The sequence below is a fragment of the Sciurus vulgaris genome, assembly GCF_902686455.1.
Source record: "Sciurus vulgaris genome assembly, chromosome: 14".
NCBI lineage: Eukaryota > Metazoa > Chordata > Mammalia > Rodentia > Sciuridae > Sciurus > Sciurus vulgaris.
The window spans coordinates 85,094,486-85,117,159 of NC_136475.1; the positions used below are offsets into that span (position 1 = coordinate 85,094,486).

At 37.5% G+C, this 22,674-nt stretch overlaps 1 protein-coding gene across 1 annotated transcript; it reads left to right on the forward strand.

The window, feature by feature from the left end:
• Positions 1-895: 895 nt before the first annotated feature.
• Positions 896-20,676, forward strand: NT5C1B (5'-nucleotidase, cytosolic IB; the record flags this gene model as incomplete). Its single annotated transcript, XM_079109934.1, has 10 exons — positions 896-928; positions 2,788-2,877; positions 3,201-3,377; positions 3,909-4,040; positions 5,344-5,958; positions 6,109-6,276; positions 7,365-7,494; positions 10,112-10,234; positions 10,646-10,830; positions 19,243-20,676. 10 exons carry the CDS (start codon positions 896-898, stop codon positions 19,573-19,575), a joined length of 1,986 nt encoding a protein of 661 aa, XP_078966060.1. The 3' UTR covers positions 19,576-20,676.
• Between the last annotated feature and the right edge of the window lie 1,998 nt (positions 20,677-22,674).

The following is a 22,674-nucleotide window of genomic DNA, read 5'->3' on the forward strand; positions in this document are numbered from 1 at the left end:
AAAAATCACTTTCAAGAACTTCTGATATTCATACTTGGTTATCAACAATACCCATTAAGAAGGCCAGAATCTCCCTTTGTTCTTGATAGTTTCAACAGCTCAGCTTGACACAGTACATATCTCTTATTGAAAGTTTGGGTGAAGACAAAATCAGAAAGGTAAAAATGCAAAACACTGTTGGACACTCTAAACCAGAGCTGGGAGCTGCCACTGACCTATTCTCCTACATGTGCATGGTAGGAACAAATGTGTCTCAAGGGTTAAGGCAAGGCAGCGCAACATTCTAATGTATGTCCAGACATATGAAAGAGCTTATGGGGGCTTCCTCAACAGGCAAAAGAAACACCAAACACTAAAGCTAGGTTCAGTTCTAGACTTCGCATCTAGAACAAAATAGCAACTGTTAAAAATAGCCTTCCGATCTGCAAAAAGTTCTCCAGAGTCTGGCAAGGTGAACAACAAAAAATGATCAGGTTCACAAATGAGCCTGATACTCATTTTGACAGAATCAGAAATTGTACATCTACAGAAAATGTACATCTACAGGATTGAGATGATGACAAAATAATACTGAAAATATTTAAAAAGAAGGCAGTGGCAAAAATGATAACACTAAATATTACACATTTTAACAATGTTTAGACATCAATTCCTAAAAACACAGACAATGGTTATGATGGGATGTACTCAAATATGAAGAAACATCATTGCACAATTATTTTTTCAAAAAGTGTAGTTATGTCTGCACAGAGTCAGTTTGTTACTATGGAACCACATGTGATGTCACAAATTTGACATTCTAAATGCAGAGCTAGACTGAGCATGGGAAGCCATAAGAAATGGAGCTGGAGAGACAAAAACCTGCATAACAACAAAAGAATTTCAAGTTAAAGACATGAGTCAAACATCTTTGAAACCGAGAAAGAAGGTGAGTGAACCAAATGCCTAGAATCTTACCAATAAGCTGAGGAAATGCAAATATTAATCTAATCTTTACCTCAGGGAATGCCCTGCAGAAAACAAATAATTTCAGATAATGGCTGCACAGAGTGCGGGGGAGAGATTAACACTTATAGTCTAACTCAATTCAGTAAGTCACCATTTTTGAGCACAGGCTCTTATGTGTTAGAAGTAAACGCCCAATGTCTGTCTCGGATGAATGCACAGCATAGAAGGGCAGAGAAGAAACATAAAATGTAATTCAGTGCCAAGTAAAGTTTGGACAAAAGACACAGGCAGCACAGACCAAAGTTTCCCTCTGGGATCTGCCCCCAGGCCATGCTGAGCTGTTTTGAAGATTACTAAAAGGAAGAGGGAGTTACAAAGAGAGAGGGTATGTGGGCAAACAGGTCACTTGGCATCTGTAGGACCTGAAAGAGTTGTGCAAGTTGGAGAGGAACAGGAGCTCCTCAGAGGTTCCTGAAGTCTAACCAAGTGAATAAGTGTTTCTCAGGAATGAAGCTGAATTAGATTCACATTTTATAATAAGCTTGACAGATTTAGAAGTGGGAAGGATTTGAGGCCATGAAACCTGTTCAAAGGCCATAATCTAAGAATATGATATAAAGCCTACAGTAAAGTAACAACAGAAAGAGAGATGAGGATTGAAAATGTCTTTTGGAGTTAGAAATGATAGGACATTATGGTGACTGATATGACAGTAGTGATGGAAAGATTCTGGGATTAGTTTGAGAGCCATGCAGCTAAGTCATTCTCTGAGGTCAAATTCTTATTCAATTAACACCGATGGCACATTCCTGGTGTAAGACGCAGCATGAGCAGAGCTGCCTCCAGAGGCAGCTCTTGGAGGACCTAGGTCTGATCTACAAGTTCAGTTCCTTAAACAGATAAATGACACTAATCTTGATCACATTGATGCTACTGAATTACTATGAAATAATATAAACAGGTGATAAGTTTCTCACCCAATGGAAAATGAAGACATGAATGTTTGAACAGGTTTCCATAGTGAGTTGCCCTCTTGTCTCCCATGTGGTTTTCCCCTATTAGTTTGTTAATAAGAAATTCTTTTTGCTCTAAATGCTGAAAGTAATTTGACAGTAAGAACAGAAAATGCCTGTAATAAATCTTTACGGAGTGAAAGTCCTCATTTATAGGGCTCATAATAATATGGTTGAGGCTCAGATACACAGAACTCTGGCACTTGGGTGATTAAAAAAACAAACAGGAAGGATGTAATGGAGGGAGAGTGGTTAAATTATGCTCTGTGCACCTACCAATGCCATAACATATCCCACTATTATGTAAAATTACAAAGCACAAAAGTATAAAAACAAAAAAGTATTAGCTATTACTAATATATTCAAGGAAATAAAAGAGAATCTTACCATTAAAAAAAAGAGAATAAATACGGAAAGTTTCAATTCTATATGGCAAAGGGAAAAGTTCCATAAGGAGCAACTTTCAGAGGAAATGAAGGGGGAAAAAACAGTTATTCTGTACAAACAAGGTCATATTTAAATCCAAGCTCTGCTAAACCCTCGAAAATCCTCCCACAGCATTTCCCATGTGAGTATAATTAAATGATAAATGCTTCAATATCTCAAACCTGTGAACCACAAATTTATATAAAAATTGTTTGTGCAACTCTTATTTATATTTATTTTTATCCAGGCTTGTTAGATGGGGGAAAACATTAGGTCGAAAGTTCATAGTTTTATATTAGCAAAGAGAAAAATCGTTTTATTTATCCTTTATGCCCAAATCCAAAGTTTCTAATGCCCCTGAACTTAAAAATTAATAAACATTCTTTGTTTTTATATTAAGAATGAGAATGGGATCAGGCAATCAAAAGAGAGTCTAGAAGGAGAAAAAAGAAAGGAAACTGAAAAGTCGGGAGTCCGGCTAAGTAATCAGGTGAGCTGACCTCTGGAGCACCTTTGAGGAAAACTAGGAGCAGAAAGCGCAGTGGCAGATAACAAGGGGCAGGGGAATTCTGGGAGAGAAGACTGAGCTGCTGAGATCTGTAGTAAAGGATAAGTAATGTCCTCCTGCGGAAGTTAAGCACAAACTGAGGAGACACTGAGCCCCATCTTCCCCTACAGTCCACATCCAGCAGTTCACGCAGAATCCGTGGTCTAGCCCCCTCCACTCAGCAGACAGGAGACTGGCCTCTGTCAGATCAGGGAGGGAAGGGGAGTCTGGCCATCACATTGATCATTTTCTGCACAATCTTTCAGATGAGGCATGCAGTCTATCCGAATCACCCGCTGAGATGTTGCCCCACGTGGGGTCACCCGCCGTGTAGACGCTGCCTTTGTGCAGCTGAGGGAACTAGCCCCTGCCGCACAATACGTATTTATATTCACATGTGCCTGTTGTGGGAGGATCAGGGCCGGCAGATCACCATGATCAGGGTGAGCAGAGATTGCATCACTGATTTGGGAGGGGAGCCCCAGGCAAACTGGGGAGGGGAAGGATGTGGGGAACAGAAACTCTTCCACTTGCCTCTCCATGGTCTCCCCGATAGGAAGGCCAGAGGGCTTTATGCCCTTGTAGACTGCTCTGCAGTCTTGGTTAGGCATCAGCTATAGTCAGGCAAAAATGGCAGGTAGTCTTTGTCGTACCTACTTTAGGCTTATCATTAGGAAAGGAAGTGGGGGAAATGGAGATCATCAGCTCTACTAAGTCATATAGAAGGGGGATCATGGTTGAAAAAACAGGAGGCTACCAGACTTGTTTCTTGGTAGCTCACACTTCACACAGAAGTTAGGGTTCTGCCAGAGCTACAGCAGTGCACAGGACGTAGGTTGAATTAAAGGTCACAGAGGCCAGGAGCCTTTTCAATGGTTGCTGTTATTTTTAGCCTGATATGACTATTCTGTAGGTATATGCGAAGAAGGGCTAGGTGGTGGGGAATCATACCCTGGCTCTCTTCTCTCCTTTAGGGATCCCAAGAATTATTGCAGAAGTCAGACTCTCGAGGAAACATCGTACGAAATCAGTGGTCCCGGACATCACGGAATTCCACCAAGCCTCCATCAGTAGAGGAGTCCAGAAGCAGGAACACCAGTCTTAAGGTAGAATTAGAGATGAAAGGGGGGAGGGGATAAAAACAATAATGGTTTACTCTATTGAGGCTTTCTACCTGCCATGCCCTGTCCTCTGTACTTCAGGCCTTTTAGCTAATTTAACTCTCAAAAGAACTCCCTCATAAGCTCCCATTTTATCTTTGAGAAAATTGAAGAACCAACTTGCTGAAGGTTTCACATTAAGTAAGTGGTAGAAGTCAGATTACAGCCCAGAGTTTCTATGTCGAGAGGCTGCACACTTTCTCTTGCCTTCCTTTATTCATTCAACAAATATTGACTGAGTACCGGTGGCTCTCAGAAGAGGGGATAGAAAGTTAAAAGAGAAAAAAATTAATCCCACTGGATTGTGTGCGCTTTGGGCCTTTAACTAGGCCTGACCACATAGGAAAAAGTATATGTGTGCATATATATGTGTGTATATATACACATACATATACATATGTATATGAAAACATATGCATATGTATTTGATTATTTTCAGATGTAGAGAAAATGAAGACCAAGTCACTGGCAAGAATATATATTTACACATGCATTCATATAACCAATCTATCTCTGTCAGGATTGGTTCAATAATCTCATCAAGAACATGTGAAACAGTCATAGAAACTGCATAATATATGGATGTGTAATAACTTCTCGCACACCTTAGTAGAAGGGTTCCTTCTCTAGAAAGATTCCTACCTATTGAGAAAAAGGATCTTCTGCTACTGAGCCGCTACAGGTTCCTTAAAGGAAGTGGAAGGTATTTGCTTCCCCAGATTTAGCCACTGTATTATTCACATGGCAAATAGGGAGAGAGAGGCCCTTCTCCTGCCAGGTAGAGTTCTGGTAGGAAGGTCTGGCCCAGCTCGCAGATGGAGATCACTAGAGGCAGCACAGCGAGGTCTATTACTCAAGGTCTTTCAGAGGCCTCTGTCTGGGCAGGTGTATATGGTAGGCAAGGGCAGAACTTTGCAAACTGTGTGCGCCAGCTGCCTGAGGTGAGGAAAAGGACCTGTGTCTTAACTACTCAAAACCAAAAAGGTGGTGCTGCCAGACGCATCTGTGAGGGCTGATGAGGAAGCCATGGGGCTATGAGCAGTCTGTCTGTTTAACAGAAATATGAAATTCTCAGGGACTAGAAACTCCTGACACCTTTAGGGCCTATTTAAAGGAGCTTAGATGAACCTTAACTCCTCTAAGACTAGACCAGGCAGAAAGGACAGCTCTCGTTGACCAGAGTTGGGCTGAGATGGGGATAAGGATCTCGATCAAACCTTGAGTCCAGGCAAAAATTTTCTTGCTCCAGCTCCAAAACAGCTCCACAACCTCCCGAACTTCATCTGCTTCCCCCAGCCAGCACGAGGCCTCTCCGCCACCACAGCCTTCGCCGCAACCCTCGCCAGTCCTGCCCAAAACACAGCCTGATCCAGTTGTGCCACTCGACTCGCGACCTCCCACGCCCCCGGAGACAGAGTCCAACAACATGCGCAAGAAATATGATCCTCCCACGCCCCCGGAGCCAGAGTCCAGCGGCAGCAGGCGCAAGAAATATGATCCTCCCACGCCCCCGGAGCCAGAGTCCAGCAGCAGGCGCAAGAAGTATGAGCCTAACGAAGCCTGGAATCAAAGCCTGGGCCGTGATACCCGCGAGAGCCGGAACTCGCAGTCGCGGGACTCACGCAGCTGCGAATCCCGAGACTCGCACGGGCAGCCGCGGGAATATTCGCGCACGACCCCAACCGAGTGGAAGTCCTATTCCCAGCGCCGTCCGCACTACCCTGCCTCGGTCCAGATGGATCGCGACTGTATGTCAGAAATGCAACAGCAGAAGCTGCGGGAGGAAGACGAGGTGGACGAGGCCTACTGGGCATCTGTGAAGCTGCTGTACGAGAAAATCCCCAGCTGCTCACGCCCCCGGCCGGTGAGCGGCCCCCCACCTCTAGCACCCCGCAGCCTCCCTCTGTCCACTGCATAGTGAAGTCAGTCCGGGTTCCTTCCACCCTGCCCGCTCCTACGCAGTCCCTCTGTCTGTTGACACCTCTTCCCGTCCTGTCCTTCTTCTTCTTTGCAGCCCAAACCCAAGAATGCCATCACCATCGCCGTGTCATCGCGGGCTCTCTTCAACATGGTGGACGACAGGAGAATCTACGAGGAAGAAGGTCTGGAAAAGTACATGGAATACCAGCTCACCAACGAGAATGTCATCCTGACACCTGGGCCCGCGTTCCGCTTCGTCAAGGTACTGCCTGGGCCTTGGACTGCGAGAGGAGGACCCGGGACGACCTTTGGGAACTCAACCAGTTTCCCCCATATTTCCTGGACGACTCTTGTCACATTCCTAGGTTTAGGAACCTGACCCTTCTCTCTACCTACCCCCAGCGTTAATTCGAGTAAACAGAACATCGTAAAAATTTTTAACACACCTTACCTATGGTTACTGCCCCATCAACCTTCGGTCTTCACATATGGGATTTCAGCCTATGGCCCTAGATGTGGGACGTTGCCTTCCCCATTAAGAAGCAATAACGAATTTATAATCCTGAGTAGTAGAAATAAAATACCTTATTAAAATGAGATGAAAGTCATGTTAGCCACTCTGGCCACAAACATAAAATATTAAGAAAATGAAGATGCTCTGGCACTTAGGGACATGGATGTGTACTGTAATATATATTACTTATGATTAATCCCCTGTGTAGATGATTAATCCCCTGTGTAACTTACACAGTTATTACACAATAACATCATACCCATGCAAAAACAAATGACACCTCTACAAGTTGTGGGTAGAAAGTGCTCAATGGGATGCGTTATAGAAGCATGAGTGGAAATCCAAAACCTAAAGACCCATGATTTAAAAAAAGACCGTGTTCACTTGCAGTAGGTATGGTAAAATTGGAACATACAGATGATCGCTGTGGCCTCCGTACAAAATGATGTATAAATTCCCAAAATGTTCCATATTTTTCACAGCAAAAAATAATGGTTAGACAATCATAAAGGTGGATTTCACAAATTAAAACAAAGCATAAAAGGGTTAGCCTGATCCTTCTACCCATCCCCCAGAGATAATTCTAGTAAACCAAGTGTTGTAGGAATTTTCAACAAACATTACCCGTGTACACAGTGAACATTAACAATGGTCCCATGTTTGGAAGGTGGAAAGTTAAGAAATCAACATTATAAACTTGCCAAAAAGGAGCCTAAATCTCTCACTGAAGACTCTTCAGAACTTGAATCTGACCCTGATGAGGTGCTTTCTCTCCAGCCTCCCAAGGCCCACCTTGCCTGCGCCTCTTTTCTTACATCCTTGTTTGTAACCTGCAGGCACTGCAGCATGTCAACGCTAGACTCCGAGATCTGTACCCTGATGATCAAGACTTATTTGATATTGTACTGATGACTAATAACCATGCCCAAGTGGGAGTGCGGCTTATAAACAGCGTCAATCACTATGGTAAGTAAAATAAATACCATGTGGAAGACTAGCTCACAGCTCTGGAAGAGAGAAGCCATGTTATTTTGCTAAACTGTGGCCTAACCAGTGCAGTGTCTTTGATACTGACACTCCCTCCCGCGTGAGGAATGTTTATTTGCCTATGTCAGAACCAGAAAGGCCATGTTCATTTTTAACTTCAGCACAGAGTTGGGCTCAAAGCTCTGGACTTAACTTGTCAAGTGTGAATTTCAAAGTCTTAATCCCAGGCCCTGCAATACATTTCTCTGTTTTATGTTTTTCACTTCTGAACTTGACTTCAAGGGGCCGTCAACCCAAAAGCTTTCTCTGTCTGATCAAACTTCTTGTTCACCACAGATACATGTTAAGGGTTTAAAGGTTTTCACCTCTCCTTTCCTCTCTTAAGATCTGATTCTCCTGACTGCTTTCTCTCCCATACATCAAATTCATACTCACATCAGCAAAAGAGTCTTGATTCCTTTACATGGAAAATTTGATTGGCTCTAATCTCCAGATCATTTCAATTAGTGTGTCACTTTCTCTTAAAGTTTCCATTTTCCTTATTTGAAATTATCTGACTTTTTATTTGGTGCACCACTATCTTTTTTTCTAAGGTTATACTTAGATAACCTTATGATCCAGTCTTGTGGGTATGTTAAATCAAAATCAGTTTTAAATTGTATACTCTTAAGTCTTAGGTTTAAATTGGGAATATCTATAAATAACTAAAACATATTTTGGGTTTATTATTTGGGTTTATTTTGGGTTTATTATTGTGTTTTATTTTATATTACCCTAATTATGAGATTGCTATCTTATTGAGACATAGTTTTAAAATTTTGCCTTTTAAAAATGTAGTCTTCATAGTATTAAGAAATGAAAAGAGAAAATGTATATAAAAGGTTTAGCACAGATGAGTGGCATACAGTAATCATTCAACAAATGAAAACTATTATTTTTAAGACACATGGTTTTATTTGATTTAGTACCTAATATAGGTTTATCCATCCCTCACCACACTGAATCTGCTGAAGTTGGGAGCATAAGGAATCAGTCATTTAACTATGAATTCTCCTGATGAACCAATTGTGCACAACCTTTTCTTGCAACCACATTGATAGACTAACAGCCTTTCTCCATAACGAATTAGTTACTACTCTCTCTGCTGTGGTCTTTGTTATAATTAACTTTTTACATGCCTAGCTCCTCAGGAAACTGTGATCTCCTTGAGAAGGGGAATAATGTTCCTCTTCTGAAAACCTAGTGTCATCAAGTATTTTCCAGATCATTAAATTAGTAATTTATTGCTTTATAGAGTCCACTTTTGTGTCATTTACACCCAACATTGGCATATGTTGAAAAAGTCAAAGTATTTTCTTAACAAGAAAGCAGACATACTTCACCTCCACTGTTGATGGGCTCCCACCTACTTCTTTGTCCCTACAATGTCAAACAGCTAACTCAACTGATAGCCTGCTTTATTTTGTATGTAATACCCAGCTTCTCATAGATCTACAGAATATTTTGAATAGATATATAATATTTTATCATACACATGAGATTATACTTCACCTAACTATACTCACATTATTGAACATGTTTTGTTTTCATATATAACCTGAACTGAGTAGGGGATGTAGCTCAGTGGCAGAGAGCTTGCCTAGCATGTGCCAAGGCCTGGGTTCAATACCTAGTACCACAAAGAACAAAAACGAATAACCCTGAGCTAAAACCTTTTAATATAAAATTTTATCAGAATTTTACATTTTTTCATTAGGATAAATACCTGAAAGAAAGGAATCCTAGGTCAACAGGTTAAACGTCAAAAAGCTCTTAATAGGTATTGTCAAATTAACCTTCTAGACAAATTAATCAATTTATACTTTTATCCATCGTATTAGTGGGTGGGTACCTATTTTATAAACTTATCACCAACAGGCAGTGTTGTTTTTAATTGTTGTTGCTATGAAAGGCATTTAATAGTATATAACTGTTGAGTCTGCTAATAATTTAATTAAAAGCTTCAAATCAAAAAAGAATGACAATTTCAAATGTTTTATTGTTCTTAGAAAATAGTTTAAATCCTAGCACTACTTTAGTACTATTGTATTGCTACTGAAGAAATACTTCTTAAAATAGAGCCATATTTAGTGACCCCTTTTCATCAAGTAAGGAGGTCACAGTGCAACTGAGAGAGCACACTGCTCTAGTCTAGACAAGAGGCAGATAGCTGGAGTCTGCCCCATGCAAGTTATCCGGTGGGTTAGACCTATAACTTTCTGCTTCATGGCCTTTTCTGTGATGAGGATAATATCTGGAATGCTGTCATGAGAATAAACCAGCATGTTCTATATTAAAATACTTAAAAAAGTATAATACACCAAAACACATTTCCTATTCCTTATTTTATGAAATACCTGAGAAGTTTTTCAATATTGATGCTATGAAAATAATTTTAAACTTCAATTATTTCCAAGGTAACTTTGATTTAGATGTACAAATGAACTCACTTGGATTTAAAAATGAACTCAGTTATTCCTAAGGTAACTTTCATCTGGATTTATAGTATTCTGTCTTGAGTCTAGGTCATAACAAAGTTTTTCTCGCTTAATAATAGGCCTGCTAATTGATCGCTTCTGTTTGACTGGTGGAAAAAGCCCCATTGGCTATTTGAAGGCATATCTTACCAACTTGTATCTTTCTGCGGATTCTGAAAAAGTCCAAGAGGCAATACAAGAAGGTATTAGTCTGCTTTAACCCTCTAGTGCATAGAGTTCTGCACTGACAATTCACATAGGATGATGTGGCTCATGTCTCGGGTCTTTGAAGGTGTTTCCATGCCTGGCAGCCCTTATGCTTGTCTTTTAGAGCTCTGACTTTCCTGGAGGTGGACCTCCTCAGTCATTGTCCTACAGTCCATTTTGCACACTTCCCACCCCAATAGAAACAGGCAATAGTAGGCCTCTGTTCTGTGTGGCAGTGGAAAGGAGTTGTGTCATCAGGTAATAGCTAGAGAGGAACCCAGGCTGGGAGGGCCTTTTTTTTTTTTTTTATTTTTATTTTGTTTTGTTTTGGTTTGTTTTTGTTTTATTGGAGACACTAAAACTCATGGCCCGACAAAGAGTATTAATAGATCCCCATGATCTGTCAGGTATTGCCTCTGCGACAATGTTTGATGGAGCCAAAGATACAACTTACTGTGACACACAGCTCCGTGTGGCCTTTGATGGGGATGCTGTCCTCTTCTCTGATGAGTCTGAACAAATTGCCAAAGAGCACGGGCTGGACAAATTTTTTCAACATGAAACACTATTTGAGAATAAGCCGCTTGCTCAGGTAGGTTCATTAAGCTCTGGTTAATTTTGATCTACTTATTTTCCAACAGAGAAATACAAATATTTGTTCATTGTGGTGACTTTTAAAATTATTTTAGGCAGTCCCTTTCCTCCCTGTTTTATCCTTGCAGTTTTCTCTTTCATTTGGGAATTCCTCACTTTGAAGCATCCACTGCTGACAATTTTTTTTAAATTTAATATTCTTTTAATTATCTTTTAGAAATACTTCTATGATTTGCCCATGATAATGAGTTCATTCCCTCCAAATTATGAATGACATAGGAAACACTGCCCACCAATATGCCATTTCCACATAATAAGCTCTCAAAATAGCAAGATCATTTCTAGTAAATCAGTAAACATTTGTTGAATCTCTCAAAAAAGGCATCAATTAATTGAGAAAAATAGGCAAGACTGAGAGTTTGAACTGAATCAAATAATGAATCTCAAAAAGTATAAACTATAAATACCTAATCAAACTGAAAGTAAATATTTACATTTCAGGAATCCATCATGAACTGAAGTGTTAAAATCAATGTACGAAATGAAAAAAAACCTACAGCTTCTGAACCAAAGGAAATTGAAACATCAAATCATTCAGTTTCAGGCTATGACTCTTCCCAAGGAATTGTTTTCCTTTTTTTCTCAGTTGTCTTTGAACCTTAATAATCTTAAATATTGTTATTTTGGCTTACATTAATAAAACTATGAATGTACCGATCAAAAGCTGCAAAGTTTTTACTATTTTGTCACCTTACATTAGGGAAGTGATATTTAAATTATGTGATAAAGTTGGGTTTTTCAATTTGTCCTCATAAATTGCACTTTTAATTTGCTAAGAAGTGTTTGCCTAAATCCAGGTCACAAAGCTTTGTCTCCTCTGTTGTTGTACAGAAGTTGTATAGTTTTAGGTCTTAGAATCATGATCTTCTTTGAGCTAATATTGTGTTGAAATAAACTACAGCTTGTAGTTTACTTTTCTCTGCTTATGGACACACTGATTGTTCGAGCACTATTTGTTGAAAAGGTTTTCTGGTCTGTTCCTTTGACATACGTATTCATTTTTTCGGCAAATACTACATATACTATCTTGATTTTCATAGTTTTAGGGTAGGTCTTAAGATCAGATGGTATGAGTTCTCTGACTTATTTTTCCAAAACTGTTTTTGATAGACTGATTCCCTTGCATTTTCATACAGATTTAAAAAGCTGCTTATCTATTTTGGGGTGTGTGTGGGGGGGAGTCCTGCTAGAACTTCTATTGGGTTCATAGATAAATATGGGGAGAATAAACACTTCAAAAATATTGAGTATTTTGGTTCACAGATGTGGTATATCTCTCCATTTATTTAGAATTTTTAAATTTCTTTCAAAATGTTTTATAGGTTTCAGAATACAGTTTTGCATATATTGTTAGATTCATACCTATGCATTTTATAAGTTTTGGCAGTACTATAAATTGGTACTTTCAAAATCAAATGTCCAATTATTTATTGATAATATTCAGATACACAATTGATTTTTGTACACTGACCTTGTAAACTTGCAACTTTGTTAAATTTCCTTGCTAGTCATAACATTTTTGTATATTATTTGAGGTTTTCTAAGTAGGCAACAATAATGACCATGAATGAAGACAATTTTGTTTCTATCTTTCCATGTTGTTTGTTTTCTTTATGTCTCTTGCCTATTATCTTACTGGTCCATTCAGTACAATGCTCAATGATAGTGACGACAGTGAATCTCCTCGCCCTGACCTTAGGGGAACATCATTCTTTCACTCTTAAGCATATTAGCTATAGGTTTGTTTTAGATCCCTTTGTCAACTTGAGAAAATTACCTCCCATTGCCAGTTTTTTGAGTTTTTTAAGTGGCTGTTAGATTTTTTTATATATTGAGAAAATAATGTGGCTTCTCTTCTTTAGTTTATGGATATGTAAATTACATTGGTGCATGTTAAATGTTAAAGCAGTTTTGCACTGTTGATATAAACTCAGATTGTCATATGATGCCCTTTTTACATTTAACTGACCATCTTGCTAAAATTTAGATTTTTTTTTTTTTTTGGTTTTTGGCCTTCAGGTTGATGAACAATATACTTCTATAGTTTTCTCATAATATCTTGATCTACTTTTGGTCAAAGAGTAATGCCAATCTCATAAAATGTGATGCAAACTATTTTAAATATTTGGTACAACTTTCTAGAGAAGTCATATGGACTTGGACTTTTCTTAATAGCTGCGGAGCTAGTATTCATATTTTCTTTGTTCAATTCTTTCTTCTCTGTGTTTATGAATTAGTGTTTTTTAAGGAATTCATCAATTTCACTTGTTATTTTTATGAACATAAACATTTTTACATTTTCTTTAATTCTTTGCAGGCTCTTTAGTGATGTGTCCCACTTTCATTTCTGATATTAGTACAGTGTCTGCTTTTGTTGATTTATTTGGTCAGTCTAACCAGAGGTTTATCAATTTTACTTTATCTTTTAAAATGAACCAGATTTTTCTAAGATTTTTAATATGGAAACTGAGGTCACTGATTTGAGACCTCATTTCATTTCTTATAAGATTTCCTCTATACACTGATGTAGTTAAGATATTTTTAATATATGATTTCCACTCTTATCCATGAGTTATTTAGAAGATTATTTAATTGTCAAATATTCTGAGTTTTTCCAGATATTTGTTAGTTATGGAGTATAATTCTGTTGTAGTCAGAAAATATATTTTCTATTTTAATTACTTAAAATTTTTATAGTATGTTTTATTTCCAGATTATGTGGTATCTTGTTAAATATGTCTTATCTACTTAAAAAGAATATGTTGTTCCTGTTGGCTTGAGTCCATACATGTCATTTAGATTAAGCATGCTATTTTGACTCATATTGCTTGGGTTCTTTATATTGTTGATGATTTTCTGTTTCCTTTTTCAATCTACTATTGAGAAGGCAGTACTGAAGTCTTCAGATGTAAATGAATATTTATCTATCTATGTACTCAGTTTTACCATTCTCATATCCTGATATGAATTCTCATATCTCTGTTGTGAGATGCCCACATATTTAGGATTACTTTATCTTCTTAATGATTATACTCCTTGATCTAATATTCAACTATTTACTCCAGCTTTTTAAAACCAATGTTTGTACAATATATTTTTTCTATACTTTTACTTTTAACCAACCCATGTCCTTATGCTTAAATTAGAAATTTTTTGTGTAGATATCATAGTTGATGTGAGTTCTTATACAAGCTGATCATCCTGTGTTTTAATGGTTGTTTTTAGAATATCTAAATTTACTGTGACCATTGCTATGGTTGGATTAAAATCTGTTCTTTCTTATTTTTCTATGTCTTCCATATGTTTTCTTTCTCTTTCTCTTTTTTTCTTTTTATTTTCTTTTGTGATTCTAAGTCCATTGTGTTTTAGATTCAATTTTATTCCCATTATTGACTTATAACTCCTTTAGTATTTTTCCTTTATGGTGACTCCAGAGTATACAATGCACACCTTTAAATATACTGCCAGGCAATAGTATATGACATCATACATAGTATAAGAACTTGCAACAAGGTACTCCAAAACACTAACACTCTCTATCATATTTTGCAGTGTTGTTGTCATGTATTGTATCTGTTCTACAAATTCTCAATACCTTGTTACTATCTTTTATTTTGAATCAAATATCTTTGAGTAAATAAAGATAAGACAAAAATACGTCCTTTATATTCATATTATTTTTTGAATATTTGCATGATCATCTTTTCATATTTCATGTAGGAAAAATCTGGTGGTAATGAATCTTGTTTTTCTTTGCCTGAAAAGTGATTTCTCCTTCATTTAGAAAACATTTTATTTTTACTCAACATAGCATTCTGGGTTAGACTGTATTTGCCTTTCAGCACTTTGAGGATGACTTTCCATTATCTTCTAATGCCATTCTATATAGGTTCTGATTACAAATTTTCTGGGATTTCTATCTATGATCCTCTGTATGTATGTATTTCTCCCTGACTGCCTTCAAGATTTTCTGTATATATTTTTATTTAGGCAATTTAAATACTGTGTGTGTGTGTGTGTGTGTGTGTGTGTGTGTGTGTGTTCATGTCCATGTCCTACAGCATTTCGATGTTTTGCTATATTTCCCCCCATGCTTTTCTTCATTTTTTTTTTAATGTCTGGGTAATTTCTGTTCATCTATCTTCAGGTTTATTCATTCTTTCCTTAGCCATGTTGAGTCTACTATTATGCCTGTTGTAAGCATTCTTCATTTCTGTACAGTAATTTTTATTTCTAGAATTTCCTTTCGACACTCTCTTTTCCTCATGCATGTTATCTACTTTAAAGTATATGCTGTGATATTAATTATAGTCACCTTCATTTACTTCTATTATATGTATGACATCTGAGTCATCACTAAGTTTAGCCTGTTTTAATTTCTCTTGAAAGAGAATTGTACTTCTTGTTTTGTTCATTCTTTTGTGGTCTCTCTCATAAAATTTGATATTACTAATTGTAGTGTATAAATGTGGAGACTTATGAATAGCAGTTTTGCCTGATAACAGGCATTCTTCCTCTTCTACTAGAAACTATTATTATATATTGAACCATGTAATCAAGAGTTAAGTTGGTTTTAGATCTTGTGCTATGATTTTCTTCATTGCATCACAGTCTTCAAATTCTTCTGGTATTAAATGTGTTCTAAAGATGCAGCTTGGTTTGCCTGAGATTTTTCTGCTCTACTTTCAGATTTGGGCCTTCTCTGTGAGTCTGTGCCTCACATACCTCTACCTCCCCAGCTGTTGCTTCTTTGTCTCTGCCTTCTCTGTCTCCCTAGGGTTTTAAGGACAAGGATGTCTCCTGGACCCTGACTTTCCCCAGGGAAAGAAGATTGTCTGTGTCCTCCAGGGGTAGAGGATTTTACCTTTACCCTTTCCCAGTAATAGTAGATCTTTACTTAAACCCTGGAGGATAACATGTTTAGAAGTAGTGAAGCCTTTTATTCCATGGGATATAAAGTACTAGGTAGTATTTCAGTCATTTCTCAAAGTGGCTGCTCTGTTCTTCCAAGGCTGTACCACCAAGGATGGCTTTCTTCTCTCTCCTACCCTGTCTAGGCAAGTCCATGGTGTCTGTACATCACAGGGCTTCTGTACTCTCTCATGAGTCCATATTGGTCCTTTATTAATGTGTTTTCTAAATTACCTGAATCTTTCATTCTTGCTTATACAGTGTCTGCTGTTTCTTCCTTCAATGCTCTGCCAAGGGTGTGGCAGTTATTGCATTCCATCTCTCCTTGGAAGGACACCAATTTTTTCCTTAGATTCCATGACAGTTGGTTGCCTTTCGATATCAGCTTTCTTATGCACTCAAGAAGTTATAATACTTTCAGATTGTCGGGGGTTTTCTTGTAATTACAGTGGGCATAATAGTCCCTTTAGCTTTTTATACCTTAGGCAGATTCCCAAATGTTTTAAATCACATATCTCCTCAAAAAAGTATTTTTAATAACTTTCCCTGATAGCCCCATATTTTATTCATAAATTACATGCTTTTAGTGGTGAACAAATACATAAATTATAAAACATACACAAAAAGAGAAGTAAAAGCTAACTGGTTTGAATATGATTACATAAATTCAATGTTTCAGTTTCATCCTTTTGGAAAATATTCAGATGTAATGAGAATAGTGTCCTTCTGTATGTCAAAGACAAACTGTGACCACAGTGGCTCCACCAAATTTGCTGCTGTTGCCAAAAAAAAAAAAAAAGGAAAAACAATCACAGTTTTTTCAATTATGCCTCTCACCTTTAGAAGTTAAATTTACTTGCTTTTTCTGATATATGCAGCCTCAGAGGAAGCAGAATGAATCAAATATTCATACAAGCGGTCTTGTATCCAGAAAACAGTCAGTTTTCCTGAAAACAGAAAAGGGAGTCTTTGAATTGTGAAGAAAGTCAGTCTTGAAATACCATCCTGATCTTCCCTGCAAACCACCAATTTTCCCAAGGAAAACCCATCTACTTTGGTATAAGTAATAAAAAGAGAACTGATAATAAAAAGAGAACACAAGCAAAGATGCCAGAAGAAAAAGGCAGGTCAAAAAATAACATAATTTAATAATAACAGATGAAGAATTTTCACTTGAAAAAGTTTCCATGGTTCAGGTGAAGATTGTGAAAACTTGCCATGACTTTTAAAAAGCATCATAAAGCATAAATGAAATGAAATAATTAGGAAAAGAGATGATAAAATATGAAATGCAGAGTGCCAAAATGTGCTAAAGTGAGTAAAATTGAAAATAATATTTTAGAAGAAAAAGATTCCAGAGAATGAAGGTCCAACATAGGCATAAGTGGAATTGCTGAAATAAAACATTGAAATTATGTTGGGTGAGGTGTGGTTAAGTAAAGATGCAAATTTATATAAAATACAAATCAAGAAAACATTCTTGCCAGGCATGGAGGTGTATGCCTGTAATCCCAGTGGCTCAGGAGGCTGAGACAGGAGGATTTGAATTCAAAGCCAACCCTAGGCAATTCAGTGAGACCCTGTCTCTAAATAAAATCCAAAAAAGGGCTGGGGATGTGGCTCGGTGATTAAGCATCCTGGGTTTAATCCCCAGTACAAAAAAAAATAAGAAGAAGAAAGAAAGAAAACATTCTTGAGGTATCAGATTTTAATATATACGTTAAATTATTAAAATATTGGAGATACAAGTTCACATTGTGTGATAGGGAAATAGAGCATCACTGAGATAGCCAAGTGAAATGATTTGACTTCAAACATGAATAATTCTTTGGGCTGTCTGCCCACTAAGACCAATCAACATAATTGGTGGGCAGTTTCCTCAAACTTATCAATAACCGCTTCATGGAAAAAGACTACTTTTAAGAGCTTATGGAGAGAAAATATAAATCATGGATTCTACATCTATCCAAAAGCTCACTGAAGTGCAGAGCAAACCACCAAACAACTGAAAAACCACACTAAATTCTCAAGGATTATTACCATAAGATTTTTCTTAAGAAAACTAGTAGTGTTAGGACAAATTTTTTCCAACATGTGGATGACTGTATGCACTAAAGCACAAATAGGCATAGAATTATTTAACCATAGATTTAAAGATCTGTAGGGACTAAAGTAATGGTGGCTGGGGTTGGGAGGTAAGCAAATATTATGTGTCCTAGCAGCAGGAATTATCTAACCAATGAGAAATAGAAAAAATATGGAAAAAAAATCTACAGAAGACTAAGTATTGTGATGTTTTCAGCTATAATAATTAAAGAATAAAAATGTGAAATTGTTAAAAATATAGGAATATTTAATAATGTAAATGTAAACACAGAAAGATTAATTAAATGACTAAGATTACATGACGAAGAAGTAGAGGTTTAGATAAATATTGAAAAATACTCTAATTGCTTTATTTGTCATTATAAAGAATAATAAACCAAGAATTTTTAAAAATAGAGGACTGAGAGTCCTAAAAGGTTATAGTTATAAAAGTGATCAGTAGAAGATAATGCAAAACTTCTAATGTCAGAGGAAAACATACTCTCTCTCTCTCTATATATATGTATATATACACACACACAAAGGAGAAAGACACTTAATGAATAACCTTTAAAATATTCATACTTGGAAAATGTAAAAAATCACAAAGTAGAACCCATATCAAGTATATTTACAAAATGAATAAATGTAAATGGGTTAAAACTCAGCTATTGTTTTTTAAAAAAAAAAGACTTTCAGAGTCAATCACATAGCAAAATCCAGTTCTATGCTCTATACAAGAAATTCAGGGGCTGGGATTGTGGTTCAGTGGTAGAGTGCTCGCATAGCACTCATGAGGCACTCATGAGGCACTCAGCACCCCATAAAAATAAAGGTATTGTGTACACCTACAACTAAAAGTATATATATATATATATTAAAAAAAAGAAATATAGCTAAAACTAGGTGTTGGAAATTAAAGCAGGTATGAAAATATATAAAGAAACCATATGACAACATTGGATTCAGGTCAAAATTTTAAAAAACAACATTATACTAGACAAATGAGTATACTTTTATAGTTAAAATATGAAATTCATAAAAAAATTAAATCAATGCTTTCTGGCAACCGACTAAAGTTTATTTAGAATATGATCATTTATAACAGTTTACTACAAATAGTTCATGTTCATTGTCCTGGTTTGAGTATTTATGGAATGTTTCTTTCATGTGTTAAAATATATTGATTTGGATGATAAATTAATTCCAGGAATGCAATGATGGTTGCATGAGGAAATACATTCACATAAATGCAGTCAGTTTTAGCAGTTTTAGCCTTATATGCCTCTGCCATTTCATTGATCACTTCCTTTGGTTCGCTGGCTTATAGCTGTGACATATGTTCCTTTTACAGGGTCCCTTGAAAGGCTTTCTGGAAGATTTAGGCAGACTACAAAAGAAGTTTTATGCCAAGGATGAACGGTTACTTTGTCCTATCAGGACCTACCTGGTTACAGCCCGAAGTGCAGCCAGCTCAGGCGCCCGGGTGCTGAAGACTCTTCGTCGCTGGGGTCTAGAGATAGACGAAGCTCTTTTTCTTGCTGGAGCCCCTAAAGCTCCCATCTTGGTGAAGATCCGGCCCCACATCTTCTTTGATGACCAGATGTTTCACATTGAAGGGGCAAAGAAATTAGGCACCATCACAGCACATGTACCTTATGGAGCAGGCCAAAAATACCACAATTAGAGATGGGTACAAGAAATACAACAGTGGCAGTCTGGTATTACAGAGGAAACATCCTCTGGATGTTTAGAATAATCAGGTATTTTAGAAGATTGAACCTAAAAACTAGCTCCTTTGGAAAAGTTTTCTCTTCAGTTTTTTGGGAAACATTTTGGACTCTCAAGTTAACTTCAAGCTACTTCTGTCAATGCTTTTGAATGTTATTGCACCTGTCTTTGTGTAAGCCACAGTGATGACTCTTTAGGATAAATTTAGAATTTGAATACTTGGATTATTAAGGGGGCTATTTCAGAAACTTACTTAGTTTCACAGAACAATGCTCATTTTTGGAAGTTGGTACATGGAATGAATTGTTACCTATCATCACCTAGAGTTCTGGTTTTCAAAGGCAGAATATGCATTAACTACACTCTTGAAAACTAGAATGTTTTATCCCGTTGCCTCTATGACCAGTCTTTAGACCAATTCAAAATGAAAATATTACTCTACATGTGTGAGTGTACCAGTTTTGACACTGTTCCTTTGGAAATAAAACAGCTAATTGTTATGACAGGGCACCTTGTAAGATGAGTTCTAGACAGAGCTTCCTGAGAAGGGTTCTTTAAAGCTTTCTTAAAGAGCTAATTACCTCTGAACTATAGAACTTTATATTCAAGGACTCCAGCTTTGGACCAGGCAAGTTGGGCCAATATTTGAGTGAGGGGGAAAAAATTGGTCAACACTTCAAAATGTGTCATGACATGTTGTATCATGGCCTTGGTCATTCTGTTATAATTTTTATTTACTTTCAATAAAACTTGATTGGTTACTAACCATAATATACCATATGTTAGGGACAGTGAGCTGGTAATTTTTGTATTATCTCATTTTCTTATCAAATTAAATGTTTGTGATATAGTAGTATTACCTTCCTTTTCTTTCAATGAGGAACTTAAAATTCAAAAATATTAAGTAGCTTGTCCAAAGATGTGGAGCTAATAACTGATAGGATCAAGATTTAAATTCAGATGTTCAAAAGCCATGTGTCTCTTTCCTCTCTGTTACACAACATTTCAAATAAGAGTTGTTATTATTTCCATTGCCTTTGTATTGACCATTCCATTAAGTTCCCGGCACAAGCCACACAGCAGTTACACAGAAAAATCTAAGTATTATTTTCCTTATCTTGTTCTCATATTCTTTCCTGTTCTCTATGCCTACCTACAGCTCTACTTCTCCTTCACATTAAGATTTCATCTTTGGCTCTAATTGAGAAAACCAGAGGTGTCACGTATCTTTTGCTCTGCTCCCTAATTTGATGAAAATCCATCCAGAATATATTAGTTGTGACACTGTTAAATTTTGGAAATTTAAATTTTAGAAAATTTAAAACCTTAACAGAATGGTAGAGGAAGTCCAGTGTGGGAACTCAAATAGTCAACAAAAGATGTCTGTTTGTCCTTAGTTCTAGTGAGGGTCAAACATAAAATTGAGGAAGGAGAGATCCACAGAGCCTGGAACTTGTCAGGGAGAACTGAGATGGACCTTGAAGGATGGGCAAGATGTGGACAGGTAAAAGGGTACAGCAAGAGGAAAGAGATGTGGTTGGGGTTGTGCACTGAAGTGGCAGTTTCATATGGGGGAAGAAGGAGGTTTACAAGGCTTGCCTCTCCTGATTCCTATTCCTGGTGCCTTGTATAATTCCGTCATAGTGGGGAGAATCCCACCACCGAGCCTTCCCACCTCCAAGTTCCATTCTCAGTGTGTAGAAAGTCACCTTCTCCTGGAATCTATGTTCTCTTTGTATTATGACTATTAGTTGCATGTTATATCTTTCCCAAATGTAAGGAAGTGGAAGATAGTTAATTAAATTCAGCTAGGGAGGTTATTTCAAACTACACAGGTTTTGTTTCTCTTCTCTTCTCCGGAAGAATCTTGACTAGATCAGCAGTGAGGGTTGGTGATTACTGTACCAGCTAGGAAGCACCCTGCAGACAAAAATGGCATCTTGTTTCTCTGTGGATTCCACAGGGCACAGGCAGGACCTGCACATTATTGGGCGGGTGAGTAGATGAAGGTATGGTGTCTTTAAATGCTGCTAAATCTAAAGTCAGAAACAGTAACAATTAAAGATGGCTCCCTGTGCTACTAACCCCTGACATTTCTGAAGCATTTTACAGTGTAAAAAGCACTTTGCCCTCTGTTTGTAGAGGCAGCAGGGAAGAATTTTTTAGTGGGTCTGCTCAAAAGTCTATGTTTAGCATATTCTCCCACTGTACCTTTATTAGTGACAGATAAGATCACTTAAGAGTGACTTTTTCTACAGGCACAAAGGCTATCATGGTTGATAAGATTTGGATATGAGGTATCCCCCAAAAGCTCATGTGTGAGACAATGCAGGAAGGTCAAAGGTAAATGATTAGATTATGAGAGCTGTAACATAAACAGTGGATTGATCTATTTGATGGATTGCAATTTGAAGGGATTACATGGCTGAAGGAAGTAAGTGACTGAGGCATACCTCTGGACATTATCTCTGTCCCTGGCTCCTCACTTTCACTCTCTGCTTCCTTGCTGCCATGAGTGTTCTGCCTCATCTCAAACCCAGAGCAATGGAGTCAGCCAATCATCAACCGAAACCGTGAACCAAAACAAATCTTTCCTCCACTAAGTCATTCTTGTCAGGAACTTTGGTCACAGCCATAAAAAGCTAACAAAATGACCTTCCCCAGTGATTCTCAAAGTGAGGACCCTAGCTCAGCTCTGGCATCTGCATTACCTGGGAGCCTGTCGGAAGTGCATTCTCAGGTCCCGTCCCAGGCCTACTGAATTAAAAATTGGTACTGAAGCTCTGAATTTGTTTTCCTTTTATTTTCCTGGCAAACTCTCCAGGTGATTATGATACAAACTAAAGTTGGAGACCCACTGGCCCATTCTATTTCCAACTGACTTATGTGGCTAAATTCTTAAGTCTCATCTATGGAAAAGAGAAGAAAAAGGCCTCAGAATTCCGTTGACAAGGCCCATTCTCCAGAAGGTGAAAGTAAACAACTGAGTTTACAAGTCCCAGGAGCCCTTAATGGAAAACACTAAATGCCTCTAAGAGTGGGTATATGCTACTCA